This window comes from Heptranchias perlo, chromosome 10 (assembly GCF_035084215.1).
Source record: "Heptranchias perlo isolate sHepPer1 chromosome 10, sHepPer1.hap1, whole genome shotgun sequence".
In the NCBI taxonomy this organism is placed as follows: domain Eukaryota; kingdom Metazoa; phylum Chordata; class Chondrichthyes; order Hexanchiformes; family Hexanchidae; genus Heptranchias; species Heptranchias perlo.
The window spans coordinates 42,505,030-42,528,988 of NC_090334.1; the positions used below are offsets into that span (position 1 = coordinate 42,505,030).

Consider the following 23,959-nt stretch of genomic DNA (forward strand, 5'->3'; position numbering starts at 1 on the left):
TTTTAAATCAATTCTATATCTGCAGTGCAGTCTTGATCACACCAAACAGTAGAAATGAAACCAACTTTACTCAAGAAACAGAGCTTCACCATGTGATATATGATTGATTTCTGTACACACAATCCAAAATTTTAAGCAGTTCTGCCAAAAATTCAGAGGCTTAGCTGTTCACTGGAGACTGAAAAATCTATGGATGCAATTTTCTCTGCTTCAATTTGTTTTACCTTAGAAGACTGTACAATGTTCAATGAGGGGGCATGCACATATTCATGAATATTTATTTAGAATCCTGAAACTAAAAACTGTAATTGTGGTAAATGTGATGACCAGTTGATTTATTAGCTTTACAAATGCAGCAGCTTTGCTGCACATAAGGTAGAGTTGTTGACATTTACTTCCAAAAGCTTGGAAACAAGTAGCCTTCGCTTTTTTCCGGGTGGTAAGTGCAGTGTGGTTGGAAAGTACGTGAAACTGTTTTGTTCAATTTACCTTTTTTTTTAGCATCTTGCTGTCAGATTTTGCAATTTATATAAAATCTTAATATGTTGCACAAAAAGGAGCCGTAATACAAATATTTTAATCTTAACACAAGTCAATTCAGATTTCTTCAGGATTTTAGTTTGCTTCATGTCCCATATACTTTCATTCAGCTTCATTCAACAGAAAATTCTGTGAAAAATGTTCTGCTAAAAAAATTCAACCCATGTATATTGTGCTCATAACTTTATATATTATTCTAAAAAATGAAACCAGTTCCTTGTGATAGGCTCTGATCCCAAATTTTCAAGGGACATTGACCAATGAAACTGCAAAGATTTACTACCTCTTGTTTCTTTTCCTCATCTTCCTCATCATTCTTAACTTCCCCCTCCTCTTCCTCCTCCTCATCACTACTTGAGGATTCCAAGATAACACTCATGTCCACCTTCCAGCTCTCAGGAACAATCCGTCGCTGGTAGAATTTGTGAGCTTCTTCAAGTGCTATAAGAGAAATAAATAGTATCAGCAACAGTTAGGTCTTATTAATGTGGCTGATTCTGAAAAACATAGATTCATAGAACTTTACAGCACAGAAAGAGCCATTCGGCCCATCATACCTGTGCCGGCTTTTTAAAGGAGTTATCCAATTAGTCCGACTCTTTCCAAATAGCCCTACAAATTTTTCCTTTTCAAGTATTTGGCCAATTCCCTTTTGAAAGTTACTATTGAATCTGCTTCCCCTGCCCTTTCAGACAGTACATTCCAGATCATAACATCTCGCAGCATAAAAAAAATTCTCCTCATCGCTCCTCTGATCCTTTTGCCAGTTATCTTAAATCAGGGTCCTCTGCTTACTGACCCAACCGTCAGTGGAAATATTATCTCCTTATTTACTCTATCAAAACCCCTCACACAACTCTACAGCAAGCCAACATTAGCAACTTCAGTTTCACTGGATGCTTCTTTGTTGATCATGGACTGGTGGTAGCCAAATAGAAGCTCATGGCCTAAATCCACCCTCCTCCCAGAAGATGACAATGTGGAAGTACCAATGGAACATACAACCATAAGTTTAGCAAAAACATTTATCCGAGAACACAATTCTTTAAAAGCAAACACCAGTAGAAACGGCACCACCTTTACCAAAGAAACTGGGCTTCACCCAGTGTGCAAGTGATGCCTGACACTACATTGCCAATACGAAGATTTTCTATGCAGACAATCCAAAATTTCATAGATTTGGCTGTTTACTAGACACTGAAAAATCTGTAGATGCAATTTTTTCTGCTCATTATTTAAAATATTTTCGATCAAACTTAAAATACGATATAATGTTTAACATTATTTCACTTAGCACCCGTTGGGTTATCAGCTATCAGAGGAGTGACTTGTGCTTCACCTGTGTAGAACAGATTTAGAACCAAGTCCCAGAAATCAAAGAACAGCTTGTTAATCCTTTGGGCCATAAACTCCCTCCAACATATCAATCAAAAATCACAAGATAATGCAGTTGCAATAAACGCAAGTGGTACTATAACATGTTTACAAATGGAAAAAACAACTAGAGGCTCCATTATAAAACAAAAAGCTTGCAGATCACAGCATTCCCCTTATGGAACAAAATCAACCTCCTGCTCAAATAGACCAACAGACCAGAAGTACAAGTATGTATTTCACAATCCACTGCTCTACCCTACCATCTCACTATGTCATTAAAGTTTAACTGTCTAAAGGCAGGGGCCCTCATAATTGGCAAAATTCAAGTATGCTGATCACAACTAGCAAAACTAGTTGCCAGGAAAAAGATTTGCAATTCACTCCATCTTGGGTGCCAGCCTCCTTACCTTGTTTAACAACTGGGTCTGGTTTTGAAACTTTGTCCCAGTCGAGCTCTCTAATATCCTTTCTTGCTATAGGATAGCTGTTGTTTTAAAAAAAAAGACACCAAGGTTCAGCTTAAAAGAGTACTGGTTTTGTCACATAAAAAGAGTCTGATATCCTGTTAAACTTCACAATCCTAGTATTAACTACTTAAAATAATAAAAAAACAAAATTGTAAGTACTGCCATTTCATCCTCAATAAAATGTCCCCCTCCACACACCACCTCAGTTACTTCACATTGCACAATTCCCAAAATTTACCTTCGAGAACTGAACTTCAAATACACACAATCGTGAGGAGGTAACATTTAAAGCACTCTGCTCCTTAAGTCCTTCTTAAAATTGTTGCACCTATAACTCCTCTCCTGAGCAGATGGTCACAGAATGATTTATGAAGAATGGCTTTTTATATCTATCAGTCTGTGAACACTTGAGAGTAGATGGTTAAAAATGCACAATTGAGCATTTGAAAACTCTACTTTGCGGGAGCTGCACATGATTTGGTCAATTCAATCCTGATTAGTGGAGTCTTGTTAGAATTAAGTATTTAAACTATCAACCAAACATTATGCTGTAACGAGAATGAACTGGTTTAGTGTCTTCATTTTTGTTTTAACTTTAGCAATTATGATTGTGTAAAGGAAATGATCAAGTCACATCCAGACTATTTTAAAGGAACAATTTACAAATAGGAGCAACAATAATCACTATACAAGAACGTAGGAGAAGACCAAAGACAATGTAGGCCACCAAAGCTTGATATTAAACAACACGGGGTAGAATAGCCATTTATGCCGTTCCTCCGTGGTTTCTGATGAAGTTACAGCGGGAGATCAAGAGAACCCCACAGAAACTACTGACACAATAGTGCTATTGTTTTCCTGTAAATATCAGGGAAATTTTTGGAGTAGAATTTAAAAGCTGTTAAGGTCAAATATTTTTGCTGTTAAGGATTTAAAAAATTTAGTCCCAACCATACAGTTTCTTATTTTAAAAATAAAGGTGAACCATATTTGCATACAATTTCAAAGATGGCTCTGAAGCCCACGAAAACCTTCCTTGAGATTCAGTGTCATTTGCAGAAAATGATCTCATCTCCAAAAGGATTGAAACCAAAAGTATAGTTTCACTTAACAATGAACTTCAACATTCAAAAATGATTAAAATAAATCAATGCTGGATGTTATCTACAACCAGTATAGAACTTTTTTGGGAGATGGTCCCTTGTGGTGAGAGTAATTATCTTGTATGTTTACATACTGAAACAGCTTGCAAGCTAAAACATACAAGCTAAACAGCTTGTTTTATATCGATACATTTCATATTTACACTTACAATTTGGAGTCTTCAAAGGATCGCACTAAGCACTGGTCCTTTTTCACGGTGATTTCATCACTGCAACTTGGAGAGAGCACCTGAAATGAAAAGGGTGAGTTTTTTTTAAAAAAGATTCTAAAAGCTAAAACTGAAATGCCAAAAAGATTAGGAAAATAAATATGTTAATATTTAAAGCCACTGTGGGTCCCTGCTCATACATCAAGATGCTCTGGAGACATGTCACCCAACTGGAATTAAAAAATTCTCATCATGATCACCTTAAGATCTGTTACCAGGTAAGCCCAAAACAGTCAAGATGTAGAGCCACACTGGGATGTTTTGTAACATAAGTTATTAGAGCAGCTCAGAGTGCCAGAAGATAGCAATGGGAGGGGAAATAGTTTGTTTAATTAAAAGCTTTCTCTTAATATGTAGCAAATATCATCTTCAATTGATTATAGTAGAGTTGGAGGAGTGGTTTGTACGAAAAGTACACCCGCCCCATCTCCCTTAAGTACAATGCAAAATGACAAAATATAAACTGAAATTTTCACAAACATTTATTTAAAGCTTAATAAGGAACAGCAAATGTGAAACGAATCAAAGACATCTCCCCACCTCTTATAAAATAATTTCCTTTTGCAGAGATAACATTGAATGGATACTGGCAGTCCTACCAAGTGTCTTGATATGCAAACCCAGACAGCAAACATTGGTAAGCTATTTGACTATGGAAGGTTATCACAGTTGAGCCCCATTTGTTCTCACCAGAACCATACTTTCCACCAGGGGGTCACTGGGTTGCACGCAGGAGCTTGAACCCGAGCTGATTTTTCCCTTTTCAAGTCCAGGGGCAAAAAGGCCAACTTTAGCAACCCAAATGCTCCCCGAGTTCATCAAACGCAGCAGAGACCAGGAATAAAATCTTGGACTATCTGGTCTGTAAACTTTAGTGCTACACCAGGCAGTGCCACTACACTGTAGGCAGTTGGGAAAGTAGTTAATTAAACCATGATCCAATAAAGTCCATACATGTGAGTACATGCACACCACTTTAGGTCTTCGAATTTAGTGGAGAGTTGCTTGGCTGACGTCAATTTTGGACTCCACGAATAAGTGGCTTCCTGGATATCGATTACCATGATTTACAGTTGCTGAGTGGTTCTGTACTTCACAATTGTGAACCTCCCTACTGAGCTAAAAATCATGAAATAGCAGGCCTTCATACAAGAGGGGAAATTGCATTAAATATATACATCCAAAAAAAAAATCTAATTTAGATTGGGGTTGCCTCTTGCAGGGGTAGTATTCTCCTCTCCGCCAACTTACCTTTTGTTAATAATTTAAAAACTGGATTCACTGTACTTTCATGTACCTCAAGGTTCACTTACATTGTGACAGTTTAAAAATACAATCTATCCTTTCAAATATACTCCACATCTCTTTGACAGTCACAATAGCATTGAAGTCCCCAGAGTGAACATTGTAAATGCCACTTTGAAAGTTACATTATTAGTGGAAAAAGCATGTGTGTTTTAAGTCTCAAAAGACAGGATTGTAATTTTTCTCCACACCGACAAAATGTTGCTTTTGAGTCCAATGGTCACCATGTTTTCCTTTTTATTCGTATCATTTTTGCAAGGGTGAATGGGTTAAAAGACCAAAATGTTATTAGAATGTGTTCAGAACCAACTGAGATGGAGAATACATGCTGTGAGAGCAGGCTTTCCTCCATACAGCAAACTCCTAATCTCAGTTGGTATTTGCTTCTCCTGCCGGGAGGGGTGGGGGGGGGGGGTGCGGGTGGCGTTGGGGAAAGTGGGAAGGAGAAAGAATAAAATTAAAATAAACATTATCTGGCATTTTCTCAAAGCGTACGCTCAATGCAACATCTTAATTCTTCCATCTACTACAAGCTTCATACCCACAATAAATTTTCTTAAATTATAGTGATACTAGCCTTTAAACCACTACCTCTCAAAGAGTCTTCAAGTAGTCATTAAGAACATAATCGAAGTTCAAATTCAATCCCATTTGATTATGAGTATGCCTAAGATTAAAATGGTCTCTTTACACAAGTGGTTTTAGTGTGCAATTTTTCAGCAATAAAATGAATACTCTTACAGTACATTATTAGTGTTCATTTCTAAATCAACCAGTGTAAAATAAACACACATTATTTCAGTCAACAAAGCACATTTGTCAATCACTCACAAACATGCTAAAAGTCTTGGTCTAGATTAAAACAATTGTTTAAAAGTTATGCAACAATGATCTAATTATGTACACTGGAACAATTATGTATCTTAAATCAAGAGTTTGAAAGGCAGATCCCATATTGATAGCATTATCTCACTTACCAAAGCTGGATACCAGCCCTTTCTCTTGTCTCCATTACAATCTACATGAACTACTTTGCCCAAAAGTTCATCATTAAGACGTCGCTTGTCATCATCCTCATCTTCACTTGGTTCCTCTTCCCTTTCATCATCAGGACTGCAAAATAAAATATTTTTTTTAAAATCCCATGATGTTCTTAATGATCACCACTGCTAACGCTTTAATAAATATTTAAGCTTTGTTTTTGTACGCAGATAATTACAACTCGAGGGCAAAATACTTAATATCATATTGCATAATACAAATCAAAAGCATATGTAGTTGTGAGTTAAGCAGTAATTTGAAGAGAGAATTTGTTTCAATCCTAAAAGTACTTGCATATTTATACTGCCTTTCACAACTTCAAGACGTGGCGAAGCACTTCACAGCCAATGAAGTACTTTTGAAGTGTAGTTAATGTTGTAAAATAGGGAAACGTGGCAGTCAATTTGCTCACAGAAATTAGATAGAAGACCAGTTAATCTGCTTTTGGTGGTGTTGGTTGAAGGATAAATGTTAACCAGGACGCTAGGAGAACTCCCCTGTCCTTCTTCAAATAGTTCTCTGGGACAGTTGGGGACTCATCCGAAAGACAGCACCTCCAACACTCCCTCAGCACTGCACTTAAGCGTCAGTCTAGATTATGTACTCCAGTCCCAGAATGAGGTTTGATCCTACGACCTTCTGATTCAGAGGTAATAGTACGACATCTGAGCCACGGCTGACACTTATCATGAATTACATTCAGGGTTCAATTTCGGTTTTGCCTCATAAACCATTACAGATTGAGGCAAAGCCAAATGGCCACTCAGACTAACAAATGTGCTGATGTGCCATTTTTTTGAATAATCTACACATTAAAAATAGCTGTGAAAACTTACCATAGCACAAGATAAAAAGTTTAAACTAAGCAAATGCATTGAGGTAGCAGTGGTATGATTGCCAACAGTTAATATGACATCACGACAGCAGCAGCAAAAAGATAAACTTACCCATGTTTATGAACTGACCCAAGGACTACAGATTATAGGAACGGAGGTAGGAAACAGAAAACACAAGAGTACACAGATACTGGTCTGAGACAACTCACATTACTTCAGCTTGTTAAAGATGCTATTTTTATGCATTTACCAAAAACACCTATCCAACTGAGCTTAACCTTATGCAACAAAGTGATCAGCAAAGTAGTCTCTCACTATGAGTTACCTAAAGAACTTCAATTATATTTGATTGATAGCCTCAGCCTTAGTTCGTACATGTACTGACCCTTTTTATTTACATAGCTCAGACCAGAAACTCTAATGGGCTGCTACTGCTATTCTTACAATTCACATTTCTTATTGCTTTTTTTCAATTTATTTTAATATACTTCGAATGGGGGTCCATTTCCTTTCTGTAAAAGATGACTTTTGGTCTTTAGACTTACTTAAAACAGAAGTGTGCTCTTCAAAGCTGCATTTTTCAAAATTTAAAATTATTTTAAAATGTTGCTAACAGGTTGGTTCTCTCTGGTTAATATCACTCATCGTTCATACCCGAGGACATCAACACTAAGCCTTTCAGCATTCCGAAGGGACCGACCGCTCCCTCTGGTCCACTCTTCCATCGTCCCCAACACCTGCTCTCCTCCCCAAAGCACCTTCCCATGCGAGCGCAGGAGATGCAACACCCGCTCTTTCACCTACCCCCTTCCCAACGTCCAAGGCCCCAAACACTCCTTCCAGGTGAAACAGCGGATTACTTGTACTTCTTTCAATTTAGTATTCTGTATTCATTGCTTCCCTTTTGTTCTCTCCTCCCCTCTTTCTCTGGCTCTGTACTTGCTTAAAAACTGTTAATTCTAACATCTTCCAGTTCTGACGAAACGTCTTCGACCTGAAACGTTAACTGTTTCTTTCTCCGCAGATGCTGCCTGACTTGCTGAACCTTTCCAGCATTTTCTGTTTTTAATTATAGATTTAACAATCTTACTCTTCAAAGTCTGAATCATTTTAGCTACATTCATCAACTACTAAAAGGTTTACTGACAATGTATCAACATAGAAATGAATGAAACCCCAAAACCAGTGAGAACATTCCTTGTCTCAAAACTGATGACCATCCGTCTTACAACAACCTCAGTAGTAATTAAGGGGGTTGACCATCAAAAGCATGATAAAAACCAACTACACTGATTGTATTATACTCATACAACATTAGTGATATGCAACATCATTTTCCATGTTCTCCTGTGAAACCAAGGCAACACATCCCTTTTTGTTGTTTCTTCTATTGTCTAAACAAGATGTGAGCAAGTGACCTGTCCAAAGGCTTCCACCAATGATATTTTGAAACAGGATGTCAAATGCAGCACATGTTTACGCTCCCTCTGATTTTTCCCTCCAAGGGAAAAGTCTCTTGAAAATAAAGAAATATTCACAGGAACATTGGAAAAACCACATTACATTTGTGGCTATAAGAATAATCAGCGAACACTTACTAAAATCAAGTCACCATTTGACTGCCTTTTAAAACTACAAGTGATGTCCGTTGTGTTCAGAAGTCTTAACATACCTTTCATGAGTGCTCCCCAGAGCATAACTCGTGTAACTTAATTTTTCATTCTTAGTTACTTAATCAATGAAGAACCATTTTCTGGATTACATCTCAGCAAAATATAAGAATTCTTCCATTAAAGCATTAAAATGGTACAAAACAAAAATTTAACACTGGTAAGATGGTACTTACGCAGGAGCAGAGGACGATCTCCTTCCTCGGTTTGTTTTCTTCCCAATGACTGGTGTGCCAAAGTGCTCTGGGTTTGTCAGTGGCAATTGATCAAGGGTCTGAAAGCAAGTATTGAAGTTATTGTTCAGTATTATAAAGATCAACTCCTGACAACATCTAGACATCGATTGCTCACCTCACTCTCAGCAAAATGTCTCTCTCCCTTCAGGCATAAAGATGTACGCCGAAGAGTCCTCTCATCCCCATCATCAAACACTGGAAAGAGAAAAAAGGTGCCCAAATCAAAAACAGAAATCAAGCAGCAAATTTATATTCCTGAACAATGGCGTAATCTGCTAACCAGATCAGATTTACTGTAATTCCAGCCATGAGTTGATCAAAAACAATATAAACCAAAGTTTAGAGAAAGTACCACAGTTGTTATTTGTGATGGTAACAGAGTTCCATCATGCCTCAATCTGTAAAATTGCTGCATTACTTCTTTTTGTTGGTGTGATAGACAAAAATGAACAATGTTTGTGACATCTTTCTTTCTATTACAGTACATACATATTTACTCACAGAAAATAGCCCAGCTTGTTTTGAGACAAAATTGCCCCAAAACAACGGTTATGTCTGCAACAGATATCAGAGAGGGTCCAAGCCCCTATTTAAATACAAGCATCCTGTGTTTTTTATTTGTATTTAGGTTTGATTGGCAGCCCTATTTGAGTTTGAGAGATACATATTTTTATTTCTTTTGTCCTGGGCAAATTTTGAAAGTCTATCTCAGCCTGTTTTGTTCTAATTGAGTAGTCCATTTAAAGCCATCAGGGAGAAATAGGTAGGCTAGAAAGCCTCCAAGGTAGATCAGCAACAAACTTCCATGTAAGGTTTAGTAAGGGACCTTGAGCCACATCCAGTTCATATTGAAGTTTAGCACAGCAAACAACTGTTATTTTCCATCTACCAAGGATGGATAGTTAAATCTGCAACTACTCTAAATCTAGAATGAATCATTGCTACTGTTCACTTATCCATTTACCAGTTAATAAATTTGTATGGCAATTTATAGCCTAAGCCATGTTCTAATCAAATATTCATTCTACTGCTTTCCAAAGTCAAGGAAGATGATAGAGGTTTACTGTTCAACCCCTAAGCTCGCTACAATTTACCTAGATATTGGGCACACTTCAGTTTGTAGGTAGCAAGGGATTGCCTACAGGAGAGGTCTGAGAAGCTGAATCAGAGAAATGTATTTAGAGTAAATCGCAAAAAAATACAACAAATGTCTAAGTAAAACAGACTAATGTAATTTAAAGATTGCCATCAGGTAGGTTTTTTTTTAAAAAAGGGATCATTTGTCATATCTGGGATAAAAATATACTAAGTTGCCAGGAGACAGCCACGTTTCCATGGGGAAGGGGCCTAGCTGGTATATCTCATGCCCTTAAAATGCTAATATATGCAAGGCTGCCTGCTGGGAGAAGAGGACAAAACTAGTTATCTTTGATCACTGACTTTGATTCCATACCTGTTGAAATTCCAATATGTAAAATAAAAAAGGGAAACCTGCAGTTGATGGAAATTTGAAATAAAAACAAAACAGACGGGAATACACAGCAGGCCAATCAGCAAGAAAGAAAAGACAGACTATGATTTTTCTGGTGTTCAGGTTATGACAGTTCTAGTTCTGATGATGGGTACATAGCCAAAACATCGTAACACCCCCTCCCCCCATCTTTTCTCTTTACAGATGCCAACTGAGTTGCTGCGTATTTCCTGCATTTTCTGTTTTTATTTGAAATACCAACGTGCATTGTTTTAATCCCTGGGCAGGTAAGATGAAGAAACATTTCAACAGGCAGCCAAGAAGTCACTGTTCATAGAATTTTACAGCACAGAAGGAGGCCATTCAATCCTTCACACTTGTGCCAGTTCTCTGAAAGAACTATCCATTTAGTTCCACTTCCCTGCCCTCTACCCATAACCTTCTAAATTTTACCTCTTTAAAATATTTGTCCACTTCCTTTTTAAAAGCTATTATGAATACTGCTTCCACCACTGTTTCTGGCAAGCCATTCCATGGCCTAACAGCCCTTTGTGTTAAAAACAATTCTCGTAACTACTCCCAATGTTGTTTTGGTGATGATCTTAAATTTATGCCCTCTAGTTATCAACTTACTGACCAGTGGAAATAGTTTTTCCCAATTTACCTCATCAAAACCTCTCATAATTGTTCACATCCTATGTACTTGAATGGTAGTACTGATTAACATTCTGATGTCTTGTCTTTTAGAAAGAAGTTTGATTAGGTGTGTCGAAGCCTGTTTTGACTGCCAAGTGGAAGGGGCTCCGTGAAAAGTCTGCCACTCAACTAAACGATTCTGTGATAAACTGCTAACATTTCACACCCTAATATTTTCAGAACACTAACTATTGTCTAAGTTAAATTCTTACTGTTGGCTACTTGTTTACATCTTTTGCTTCTGGAATAATTTTATTCCTTACAAATAAATTTAACTTATTAGCTTTCCCCTAAACGATATAGTCTAACAGAGTGATATCTTTCACCTTCATGAGCAGACAGGGGAGCATGTTCAGTTCGATGTACCGAGGTCAAAGGATAATTGAAAACCCTACACACCGTTCCTATTTACAACCCACACAAGTTTCAGTATATGCATGTCTGCTTATAGAAACTGGCATTTGCTGTGAGCCTGAGTTCAAAGTGTTGAGAGAGAGCATAAACTGTAAATATAGATGTGCCAAACTATTAGAAATCATTTCTAAAATTTATTGAAGTAACAGCGCAGTACTGTGACACTTGCATAATATTGGTGAGTACAACAACTTAAACACATCATTCCGCAGGAAGGTCTCAATGTTCTTTCTATATAAACTGGAAAGAACTAACCAAGTTGGCACAACTGGATTTGAAAGTGAAGTTTCTTTCAACCACACCCTCACTATACTAGAGTTAAAACATATACTTCCCATTTAGTCCCTGGAAAGAGAAAGAAAACATGAAACACAGTGTGCAAAGTCCAGAACAATGCTGTGTTAAGGGTGTAGTCTGAAATTCACATATAGCGTTTCCTAATGAGTCCATTCATCTGTCAAGGGAGTAAACAGCTAACTCACCAAGCTTTTAAATCTTAACCGGTACTTTTGGAGCTCAACAAGAATGGTGAACCTATCTTACATTTGACATATTACAAGTTTTACTTGAAATTAACACCAGGTTAACAGCTCATACTGCTAATTATTTTGAAAATATTACGAGGCAAGTCACAAGCACATGACAAGGATTATCAAGAAAAGTGAAATCAGCAATAAATCATTGAGCCATAAATCTAATTGAAGCACATTAGTTTAATATGACCATATATTTAAAAACACCCCCGACTGTTTTATTAAGAAAGTCAAATGGCAACAACCAATATATTAAGTAGTATTAATAAGTTACAGTGTATTTCCAAATTGAAGATATTTGTCTCATCTTTCAATGTAGCTAATGGGAACTTGAATTTGAGAGTTGAATTTGATACAATTACCCCCTTTGTATTACAGGATCACTTCAAGAAGTGATTACAGCAGGCTACCAGTGCTGTAGAATTTATCCTTTCTATATTGCAATGCCATATTGCATAGTACCAGAGCAGCATATGAAAGTGATAACTATTTCTGGCTGCTGGACCTTCCTTAGTCTTTAGGGAAGGTGCAGCAGCCAGAAATAGTAACAACTTGCATATGCTGCTCTGGTACTGTACATTATGACATTGCAATACAGAAAGGATATCTTCCACAGCACAGGCATAGAGAAACCTCTGCGTCTGTCTGCAGTATTTGTATTTTCTGTTGAGGGTACTGCTTACTCCAGAGTTGTCTGCAAAAAAAAACTCTTAAGTGGTTCTCAGCACATAATTTACTTTAGAGATACTGCCTTAATTGGGGCCGTGAAATAAAAGGAGGCTGTAAGACTTGCAGTCAGTCATGTTTGTTCATATTTTTCTGAAACTTCTCAGAATTTGAAAATACAAGAAGAATATTGAGTGGATTATGCATTTTAAATAACATTAGCAAATTAGAAACAATTACCGCAGGTGCAGACTAGTAGATGCTAAACATACCACTGTGCAAAAGCCCAGCAATTTAGTGTTACGCTAGTTGCTAACATTCCCACACTTGCACCATGAAATGTTTTATTATCCAAAACATTGCTAAATTCGTACTGCAGGATGGATTTGCCAAAAGCAGAGTAACCGCACAAGTCCAAATCTTGCAGGGAAGGGGAGTGGAAGGGCACAGGTGGTTAAATGGTTTAAAAGCTGGATTTTCTCCTCTGGAATGTAGGTTCAAATGCTGCCTACACTGGTTTGAAAGTCTCCCATTTCTGCTGGCAGTAAGGGTCTGATATGAAATGAATTTGGGGAGTCTCAATCCCATTCCAACTATATAAAACTGTCCCTAGCTTGGTACTAATTGATAAGCACTCAAAAAGGAAACAGGGTGCCTAGTGTGGGAAATGGAAGAACATCACAGTGCCAATTTCCTCTTGAGCAGAAAATTCACACACACAGGTTTTTAAAAATCATGCACATATACTGTTACTATAAAAAGTCACTTTTATGAGCATCATTCTGGCTACAGACCTTTTGCAATGTTACAGTAACATCCATACTGGTTGAGTAATGTCAAGAGGACATCCCACCTTTGGCAGGGCTGATGCCAAATTCATTTACAATTTAATTGCCATGCCAATGGCACTTTGCCTCTAGAGGCAGGAAGCAAAACCCTCTCCTGAAGAGAGTTTTGGTGTCACTAGATGAACACTGTTTACCATATTAGGCAACCCTGTAAGATGAACCAGATATTAAAATTGTAAAAGGAAACCTATAGTGAATGTTTCACTGCACCACAGCACGAGATGTAATGAAACCCCTTCAATCTTTTTGTAAAAGTTGCCCATCAGCAAGTTACTGAAAGAACATAGATCAAAGTCTTTAGGGAATAGGGTGGTTATTTACAGTACTTGCATGCAACAAAAAAAAAATCACAAAATGTTAGTAAGATAAGTGCAACACTCAGTGTAACATGCAATTTGGGAGCTAACCAATGTTATAACAAAAGCAGCATTGTTACAGTCTTATTATTACCATGCAGCAGGCCAGTGAGGATAATACTTGTACAGAAAATCTGAGGGAACATTGAAGGGAAGTCACAGTACTGTTTAGAAAACCAAAAAGATAAGATCAACACTACAAAAAAGTTAAACTACAAAAAAGTTAAAGAACAGAAACAGGAAATGAAAAGCAAAATAAAATTAATCTGATCAGTTTATAGAGTGGACATACATTCAATAACCTGCATTCTAAGACAGGACCAATGGTGTGCATCTCTTCTAGAAGTAGTGGTAATTGTAAACAATTTTACAACACCAAGTTATAGTCCAGCAATTTTATTTTAAATTCACAAGCTTTCGGAGGCTTCCTCCTTCCTCAGGTGAACGTTGTTGGAAACATTATTTCCAACAACGTTCACCTGAGGAAGGAGGAAGCCTCCGAAAGCTTGTGAATTTAAAATAAAATTGCTGGACTATAACTTGGTGTTGTAAAATTGTTTACAATTGTCAACCCCAGTCCATCACCGGCATCTCCACATCAGAAGTAGTGGTAGGCAGAGCAAGGCCAGGAAACTGAAACTGGTAGTTCATCGCTTATGATTCGCATTATTTCAGTTATTAAAAAGTGGATTTTATAATTTAATGACATTTGTTAAAAGTTTGTGACTTCAACTATTATTTGCTAAGTTAGTTACACTCTCGTTTCTGGGTCAGAAGATTGCAGGTTCAAGCACCACACCAATACATGACGCAATAATTTAGGCTATCAATCTAATGCAGTATTGAGGGAGTGCTATGTTGCTAGAGTTTGTGCCCTTCAAGGGAAATGTTAAACTGAAGTCCTGCCTGCTGTTCGGGGCATTAAAGCTGAAATGTAACAAAAGTAGAATTGGTATTTTGAAGGATGAGATTAAATGAGCCAAAGACCCTTCTCCATCTGAATTTATTTAATTACGAGGATGTTCCCCACCTATCCTGAAGGCACAAATTTATGCTGAGGTATAGTTCCCACATCTGACCTGATCCTATTAATACCCTACATCCACATACATCTACACTTCACAGCAATGCATAGTAATTAGGAGCAGAAACTACAGTAGCTGTTTCTCTTTCCTAGCCGAAGGCCACCATCTGTAGTGGTACTACCACCATGCCATTTGAGATTAGCTACAAACCTGTTTTACAGAGACTCCTACTGCATGCATTTGGTGGCACTGTATTAGCAAAAATTGTTACGGATAGGTTTAGGACACGCCCACAGTGCTCTGTGGATGGGAAAAGGATGTGTAGAACAAAAAGGTATTAATTCTCAATAGAAGAAAAACATATACCTAAAATTATGCCACACTTCTATTGTTGACAAGTAAGTTTAGATCTTCAGCCGACTTCCAAGTTTCAAGCTGAAAATTAATCTTAACTGAGAGACACTGAAATTAGAAAATTAAAGTATCATAGAATGGTAACAGCACAGATGGAGGCCATTCGGCTCATCAAGTAGAGCAATCCAGTTAGTCCCATTCCCCTACAGCCCTGCAAATTATTTCCCTTCAAGTATTTAACCAATTCCTTTGAAAGCCACGATTGAATCTGCTTCCACCACCCTTTCAGACGGCGCATTCCAGATCATAACTACTTGCTGCGTAAAAAATCTTTTCCTCGTCACCTTTGGTTCTTTTGCCAATCACATTAAATCTGTGTCCTCTGGTTCTTGACCCTTCTGCCAATGGGAACAGTTTCTCTTAATTTACTTTACCTAAACCCTTTGTGAGTTTGAACACTTCTATCAAATCTCCTCTTAACCTTCGCTGCTCTAAGGAGAGCAACCCCAGCTTCTCCAGTCCATCCACGTAACTAAAGTCCCTCATCCTTGGAACCATTCTAGTAAATCTTTTCTGCACCCTCTCTAAGGCCTTCACATTCTTCCTAAAGTGCGGTGCCCAGAGTGGAACACAATACTCCAGCTGTGGCCGAACCAGCGTTTTATAAAGGTTGAACATAACTTCCTTGCTTTTTTACTCTCTGCCTCTATTTATAAAGCCCAGGATCCCACATGCCTTTTTAACCGATTTCTCAACCTCTCCTGCCACCTTCAAAGATTCGTGTACATATACCCCCAGGTCTCTCTTTTCCTGCACCCCCTTGAGAACTGTACCATTTAGTTTATATTGCCTCTCCTCAATCTTCCTGCCAAAATGTATCACTTCGCACTTCTCTGCATTAAATTTCATTTGCCATGGGTCCACCCATTCCACCAGCCTGTCTATGTCCTCTTGAAGACTATTACTATCCTCCTCACTGTTCACTACGCTTCCAAGTATTGTGTCATCTGCAAATTTTGAAATTGTGCCCTGTACACCCAAGTCCAAGTCATTAATATATATCAAAAAAAGCAGTGGTCCTAGTACCGATCCCTGGGGAACACCATTGTATGCTTTCCTCCAGTATGAAAAACAACCGTTCCCCACTACTCTCTGTTTCCTATCACTTAGCCAATTTCGTATCCATGCTGCCACTGCCTTTTTTATTTCATGGACTTCAATTTTGCTGACAATCCTATTATGTGGCATTATATCAAACACCTTTTGAAAGTCCATATACATAACATCAACCTCATCAATTAAGTTAGTTAAACGTTATTTGCCTTTAACAAATCCATGCTGGCTTTCTTTTATTAATCCACACTTGTCCAAGTGACTATTAATTTTGTCCCGGATTATCGTTTCTAAAAGCTTCCCCACCACCAAGGTTATACTGACTGGCCTGTAGTTGCCAAGTTTATCCTTACACCCTTTTTTGAACAAGGGTATAACATTTGCAATTCCCCAGTCCTCTGGCACCACCCCCAATCTAAGAAAGAATGGAAGATTATAGCCAGCACCTCTGCAATTTCTACCCTTACTTCCCTCAGCAACCTAGGATGCATCCTATCCGGGCAGGGTGACTTATCTACTTCAAGTACAGCCAGCCTTTCTAGTACCCCCTCTTTATCAATTTTAAGCCCATCCAGTATCTCAACTACCTCCTCTTTTACTGTGACTTTGGCAGCATCTTCTTCCTTGGTAAAGACAGATATACTCATTTAGTACCTCTGCCATGTCCTCTGCCTCCATGCGTAGATCTCCTTTTTGGTCCCTAATCGACCCCACCCCTCCTTTTAGCACCCGTTTACTATTATATGCCTATAGAAGACTTTTGGATTCCCTTTTGTATAGCCGCCGGTCTATTCTCATACTCTCTCTCTGTCCCTCTTATTTTCTTTTTCACTTCTCCTCACTTTCTACATTCAGCCTGGTTCTCACTTGTATTATCAACTTGACATCTGTCATACATCCCCTTTTTCGGCTTCATCTTACTCTCTAGTAAACTTTCGCAACAAGGTAGATGAATTGACGGCACAAATAGAAGTAAATGGGTATGATCTAATTGCCATTACGGAGACGTGGCTGCAGGGTGACCAAGGCTGGGAACTGAATATTCAAGGATATTCGACATTTAGGGAGGACAGGCAAAAAGGAAAAGGAGCTGGGGTAGCGCTATTAATAAAGGATGAGATCAGTACAATAGTGAGAAGATCAAGATGTAGAATCAGTTTGGGTGGAGCTAAGAAACAGCAAGGGGCAGAAAACATTGATGGGAGTTGTTTATAGGCCACCAAACAGTAGTGGTAATGTAGGGCACGGTATAAAGCAGGAAATTAGAAGTGCATGTAACAAGGGTAATACAGTAATCATGGTGGGGGGGCTTTAATCTACATATAGATTGGGCAAACCAAATTAGCACTAATACTGTGGAGGACAAATTCCTGGAATGTATACGAGATGGTTTTCTAGATCAGTATGTTGAGGAACCAACTAGGGAACAGGCTATTTTAGATCTAGTATTGTGCAATGAGAATGGGTTAATTAATAATCTTGTTGTAAAGGAGCCCTTAGGGAAGAGTGACCAAAATATGATAGAATTCTTCATTAAGTTTGAAAGTGATTTAGTTCAATCCGAAACTAGGGTCTTAAATCTAAACAAAGGAAACTACGAAGGAAGAGGCACAAGTTGGCTGTGGTTGATTGGGGAACTACTTTAAAAGGTATGACAGTAGACAGGCAACAGCTAGAATTTAAAGAATTAATACATAATTTGCAACAAATATATATTCCTTTAAGGCCCAAAAACCCAACAGGAAAAGTGGTCCAACCATGGCTAACAAGAGAAATTAAAGATAGTATTAAATAAAAAAAAGAGGCATATAAAGTTGCCAGAAAAAGCAGTAAGCCTGAGGATTGGGAGCATTTCAGAATTCAGCAAAGGAGGACCAAGAGACTGATAAAGAAAGGGAAAATAGAATGAGAGTAAATTGGTGAGAAACATAAAAATTATTGTAAAAGCTTCTATAGGTATGTAAAAAGGAAAAGACCGGTGAAGGCAAACGTGGGTCCCTTACAGACAGAGACAGGAGAATTTATAATGGGGAGTAAGGAAATGGCAGAGAAATTAAACAAATACTTTGGGCCCGATTTTAGCAGGGGTGCGGGTTCTCGGCGGGTGGGCAAGCAGGCGCGTGGGTAACGCGCCCGGTGAAATTAGTGGGTTTCCCGCGCGATCGTAGCAGGCAAACCACTAATTGGAGCCACTAACCTGCTCCTCCAGGTTCCCCGCTGCTGATCTGCGCGTCGGGCGGGCTGCGCATGCGCAGTAAGATCTGTCAGCTGGAGGCGCTCTATTTAAAGGGGCAGTCCTCCACTGACAGATGCTGCAACCAATAGCAAAGATGACTTCATGGAGCAGCCCAGGGGAAACGCTGCTCCCAGTTTAATGATGCCTCACTCCAGGTATCAATACATGGGGTGAGGAGGAGGGGGAGGACAGAGATCTTTCACCCGGCGGGCGGGAGGAAGTGGCCCGCCTCCGCCACCAGGAAGGTCTGGCTCGAGGTGGCAGAGAGGGTCACCTGCGCCACCAACATATCGCCCACCTGCACACAGTGCAGGAGGCGGTCCAATGACCTCAGTAGGTCAGCCACAGTGAGTACACGTAGTCTTTCCCCTACACTCCGTCTGCCACATCACTGCCCCCACCCCACATCTCCTTCGGCACTGCCAACACTACTCTGTCACATCACCCCTCATACCCACTCAAACCCCATCCTCATATTACCTACACCTACTCACCTCGCCAGTACTCACCCCGCCACTATCACGCAACCCAATCCTCATACAATCTCATGGCTCTATCCCATACTCACCCTCTCGTGCATCTCTCTCACGGCCAGCCTCACTCAACCTGCCACCACCTGTGCTGCAGGCACAGGGCATGCATCACATATGTGCAGTAGGCAGCGTAAGGCAAACGTGTCGTGAGCATGAAGGGGATGCACAAGGGTGTCTGAGGGTTTGTCATGGTTGTTACTTATATTGAATTTCAGAACAACTCACATCACACATTATATTGGCACCACTACTGCCATGTCTTCGCGAATCTGTCCGGTTTGTGCAATAATGCCTGCTCCTGGGTATCACTATGAGGACCCACCACCGATGCCACCCATTGTGTCACTGCAGAGTGGGTGTAGGTGTATTTGCAGGGCTCTTCTGCGCAGACGACTGAGAGACATCGGCGATGTCCCCGGTTGCACCCTGGAAGGCTGTGGAGGAGAAGTTCGGGAGGGCAGTGGTGACTTTGACAGCGACAGGTAGGAAGATGGTGCATGGGCCAGCCAGGAGCAGCTCGGCATGAAAGAGGCTGCAGATGTCCACGGCTACATGTCGAGTGACTCTGAGCCTCAGTGTGCACTGCTGCTCAGAGAGGTCCAGGAGGCTGAGCCTCGGTCTGTGGAACCTGTGGCGAGGGTAGTGCCCTCTGCGACGCATCTCTCTCTGCGGTAGCCCTCCCTCCTGCTGTACAGGTGGATGTGTCACAGCACTCTGTTGTGGAGCTCCACGAGTCAGAGGTGGACGGCGTGGATGGCGAGGCTGGTGATGCTGTTCGCCCTCCGAGGAGGTCATGACTGCAGCTACGGCGGCCCACATCCGCAAGATGTACATCTGAGGGGGTCCGCAAGGTAGGTACATGTCTCCGGACCCCGGGGTAAGTGTGCAGGTTGGTGACTTTGACCGTCAGGAGGAGGGTGGTGGAGGCCAAACTTTGTCCCAAGTGACAGAGTGGCCTCCTGCAATGGGTGAGGGTCTCCCCCCCACCCACCCCCCCCAACCTGTCAAATGGACCTTTGCAGCTGCCACAGGCGGACAGCTGCAACACGTCCATTCGATCTGGGAGTGTTTCCCCCAGTGTGGGAAACAGTCCCATGTTGATCCAAAATCACACACAGTCCCTTAATCAGGTCAGTCAATGACCTGAAATAGCTAAATAAATACTCTCAAGTGGCATCCCGCTGGCATTAATTGCCTGCGGGATTCCCACCAGCGGGGGCTGCGCGCGCACGCCGGCGCGTCAGCGGGGAACCCGGAAGTGGGCGGGATCGAGGCGGGATCCGGTCGGGATCCTGGATTTCCCGATTTTCGAGGCCCCCCCGCCAAGAACGCACCCGATAGCGGGTGCTAAAATCGGGCCCTTTGTGTCTGTCTTCACGGAAGAATACACAAAAAACCTCCCAGAAATACTAGAGAACAAGGGTCTGGCGAGAATGAAGAACTGAAAGAAATTAGTATTAGTAAAACAAAAATAGTACTAGAGAAATTAATGGGACTAAAAATTGATAAATCCCAAGGACCTGATGATCTACATCCCAGGGTTTTGAAAGAGGTGGCTATAGAGATAGTGGATGTCACCTTCCAAAATTCTATAGATTCTGGAATGGTTGCTGCAGATTGGAGGGTAACAAATGTAACCCCACTATTTAAGAAAGGAGGGATAGAGAAAACAGGGAACTACAGACCTGTTAGCCTGACATCAGTGGTAGGGAAAATGCTAGAATCTATTATAAAGGATGTGATAACAGGACACTTAGAAAATAATAATAGGATTTGGCAGAGTCAACATGGATTTATGAAAGGGAGTTTTTTGAGGATGTAACAAGTAGAATAGATAAGGGGGAAACCAGTGGATGTGGTGTATTTGGATTTTCAGAAGACTTTCCATAACGTCCCACACAGGAGGCTAGTGAACAAAGTTAGAGCACATGGAGTTAGGGGTAATATACTGGCATGGATTGAGAATTGTTTAACAGACAGAAAACAGAGAGTAGGAATAAACAGGTCTTTTTTAAGTAGGCAGACTACGACTAGTGGGGTACCGCAGGAATCGGTGCTTGGGCCCCAGCTATTCACAATCTATATCAATGATATGGATGAGGGGACCAAATGTAATATTTCCATGTTTGCTGATGACACAAAACTAGGTGGGAATGTGAGTTGTGAAGAGGATGCAAAGAGGCTTCATGGGGATATAGACAGGCTAAGTGAGTGGGCAAGAACATGGCAGATGGAATATAATGTGGAAAATGGGAAGTTATCCACTTAGGTTGGAAAAACAGAAATGCAGAGTATTTTTTAAATGGTGAGAGATTGGGAAATGTTGATGTTCAAAGGGACCTGGGTGTCCTGATACATGAGTCACTGAAAGTTAACATGCAGGTGCAGCACGCAATTAGGAAGGCAAATGGCATGTTGACCTTTATTACAAGAGGATTTGAGTACAGGAGTAAAAATGTCTTACTGCAATTATATAGGGCCTTGGTGTGACCGCACCTGGAGTAGCGTACACAATTTTGGTCTCCTTACCTAAGAAAGGATATACTTGCCATAGAGGGAGTGCAACGAAGGTTCACCAGACTGATTCCTGGGATGGTGGGATTGTCGTATGAGGAGAGACTGAGTAGACTAGGCCTGTATTCTCTAGAGTTTAGAAGAATGAGAGGTGATCTCATTGAAACATACAAAATTCTTACAGGACTCGACAGTGTAGATGCAGGGAGGATGTTTCTCCTGGCTGGGGAATCTAGAACCAGGGGTAGGCCATTTAGGACTGAGATGAGGAGAAATTTCTTCACTCAGAGGGTGGTGAATCTTTGGAATTCTCTACCCCAGGGGGCTATGGAGGCTCAGTCATTGAGTACATTCAAAACAGAGATCGATAGATTTCTAGATATTAAAGGCATCAAGGGATATAGGGAGAGTGCAGGAAAATGGCATTGAGACAGAAGATCAGCCATGATCTTGTTGCTTGGTGGAGCAGGCTTGAGGGGCCAGATGGCCTACTCCTGCTCCTATTTCTTATGTTCTATCTCTTTCGTCATCCAGGGAGCTCTAGTTTTGGTTGCCCTACCTTTCCCCCTCATGGGAATGTACCTAGGCTGTACCCAAACCATCTCCTCTTTAAAGGCCACCCATTGTTCAATTACAGTTTTGCCTGCCAATCTTTGATTCCAATTTACCAGGGCCAGGTCCGTTCTCAACCCACAGAAATTGGCCCTCCTCCAATTAAGTATTTTTATTCTAGATTGCTCCTTGTCCTTTAATAAAAGAATTAAATGGGTTAGCAATTAATTGGTTCAGATGAAGAAAGGCCTTCGGTTCATTTGATTTCACCCTTCCAGAATAGTAATACTACTATCCGCTGATTTTAGCTAGAGTTCCTAAATTAAGAAACATTCTTCTGAAACAGAATGGTTTGTTTTCATTGGATGCTCGGAGCCATACTCAACTTTGGTTACAATATTTATCATTCTTTATTTATCATTATTCTTGATAACAATGACGCCATTAACTTTATCAATCAGTTATTTGTGCTAAATCTGAATATTAATGAACTTAAAATAAACATACAACACTATGGGTACTCTACAGTGAGCTGGACCCATCTCTGGCTGGGGCAGAGATCACCTCGTACAAAAGGTAGGTACTGTATCACATTAATCAGGACCAGAGTGGTCTCTGAAACTAGTTTCAATTGGCCAGGGGGGTTGGAGAGGAATTTTCCAGATTTATTCCCCCCTAATTGGCCTGGGTTTTTAAATCTGGTTTTTGCCTCTCCCAGATTACATGACTTTCGGGTGGGGCGGGCAGTGCATATATTGTGATGCACAAGGCATCACATTTGTGTGGGACAGTACATCAGATCTGCAGAAAAAGATCTTAATACATTCTCAGAATAGCATTATGAATCTAGTCTCAAAAACAAACTGAAAAAAGTTTTTCACAAAACAAATAAAATACTACAAAGCTGAAACAGTTCAAGAAATCTATAAACCAACACTCACCTTGTACTCCAATACCAAAACACAATCCACAAATTGGGATTGTGCACTAATGGTTGTTAATGTCAACACAGAAGAACCACTGAGCAGTTCACTCACCTACAGTATACCAGCTGGCATCTGTCAGTTTATTGATGGCAGCCTCCTGGTAAGCGCCATCGGGCCCTTTCACCTCCACTGATGCTCCAATCTGCAGCACAATACAAAGCATTTTGAAACAAAAGCGTACATGGTATGTCAACCTTACAGTGCAACATCAGCTGTATAAAGCAGTGCAGTCCATCTACAATAAAGTAACATGCACAATCTGTAAAGAACAAGTCCAAAAAAGCACTATAGAAATAAAACAGATCACCATCTTCAAAAATTATTTTATATATCAAGGATGAAAGAATCACTGTTGAACTCCTGTGTCAATCATCATGCAAGCAAGTGTTTGTGAACTTGCATAAGAAAGAAATAACTGAGCTAAAAAAAATCCAGTGTTACAGCAAGTATGGTATTCTTTTGCTTGGTTACTTGTAATATTTTAAAGTAAGGATGATGCACTGTATTGATGCTCCAACGCAAAATGCCTGGGAACTGGATAACAATGGCTCACGTCTGCAATCTCACACATGCACACTTCTTCATTATGTAATCAAAGGAGGACACAATACAGACTAAGGATTAACCTATGGAGAGAGGGGCATATTTGTTTTAAAAGGAAGGAACCATTCTTAGTCACACGAGCACATCTACCTAAGCAGCTGGGTTAAGAATAGCATTGAGGGGGGCCTGGGAGCAGGATGTCCATCAACTATGCTCCTAAGGATTCATAAGGACATTGTAACATATTGACAGTGGCAGTAGCAGAGCCAGAGCCA

At 40.1% G+C, this 23,959-nt stretch overlaps 1 protein-coding gene across 9 annotated transcripts in view; it reads right to left on the bottom strand.

Moving 5' to 3' along the window:
* arid4a (AT-rich interactive domain 4A) overlaps window positions 1-23,959 on the bottom strand; it is a 96,550-nt gene that overhangs the window by 47,473 nt on the left and 25,118 nt on the right. For all 9 annotated transcript variants that reach the window (XM_067991545.1, XM_067991540.1, XM_067991541.1 and 6 more), the window contains 7 exons: window positions 23,193-23,283; window positions 8,960-9,039; window positions 8,785-8,882; window positions 6,039-6,174; window positions 3,697-3,776; window positions 2,325-2,401; window positions 824-981 (listed from right to left, as the gene is read on the bottom strand). In XM_067991545.1, coding sequence (XP_067847646.1) covers window positions 824-981; window positions 2,325-2,401; window positions 3,697-3,776; window positions 6,039-6,174; window positions 8,785-8,882; window positions 8,960-9,039; window positions 23,193-23,283 — 720 coding nt within the window. The remainder of the gene's footprint in view (window positions 1-823; window positions 982-2,324; window positions 2,402-3,696; window positions 3,777-6,038; window positions 6,175-8,784; window positions 8,883-8,959; window positions 9,040-23,192; window positions 23,284-23,959) is intronic.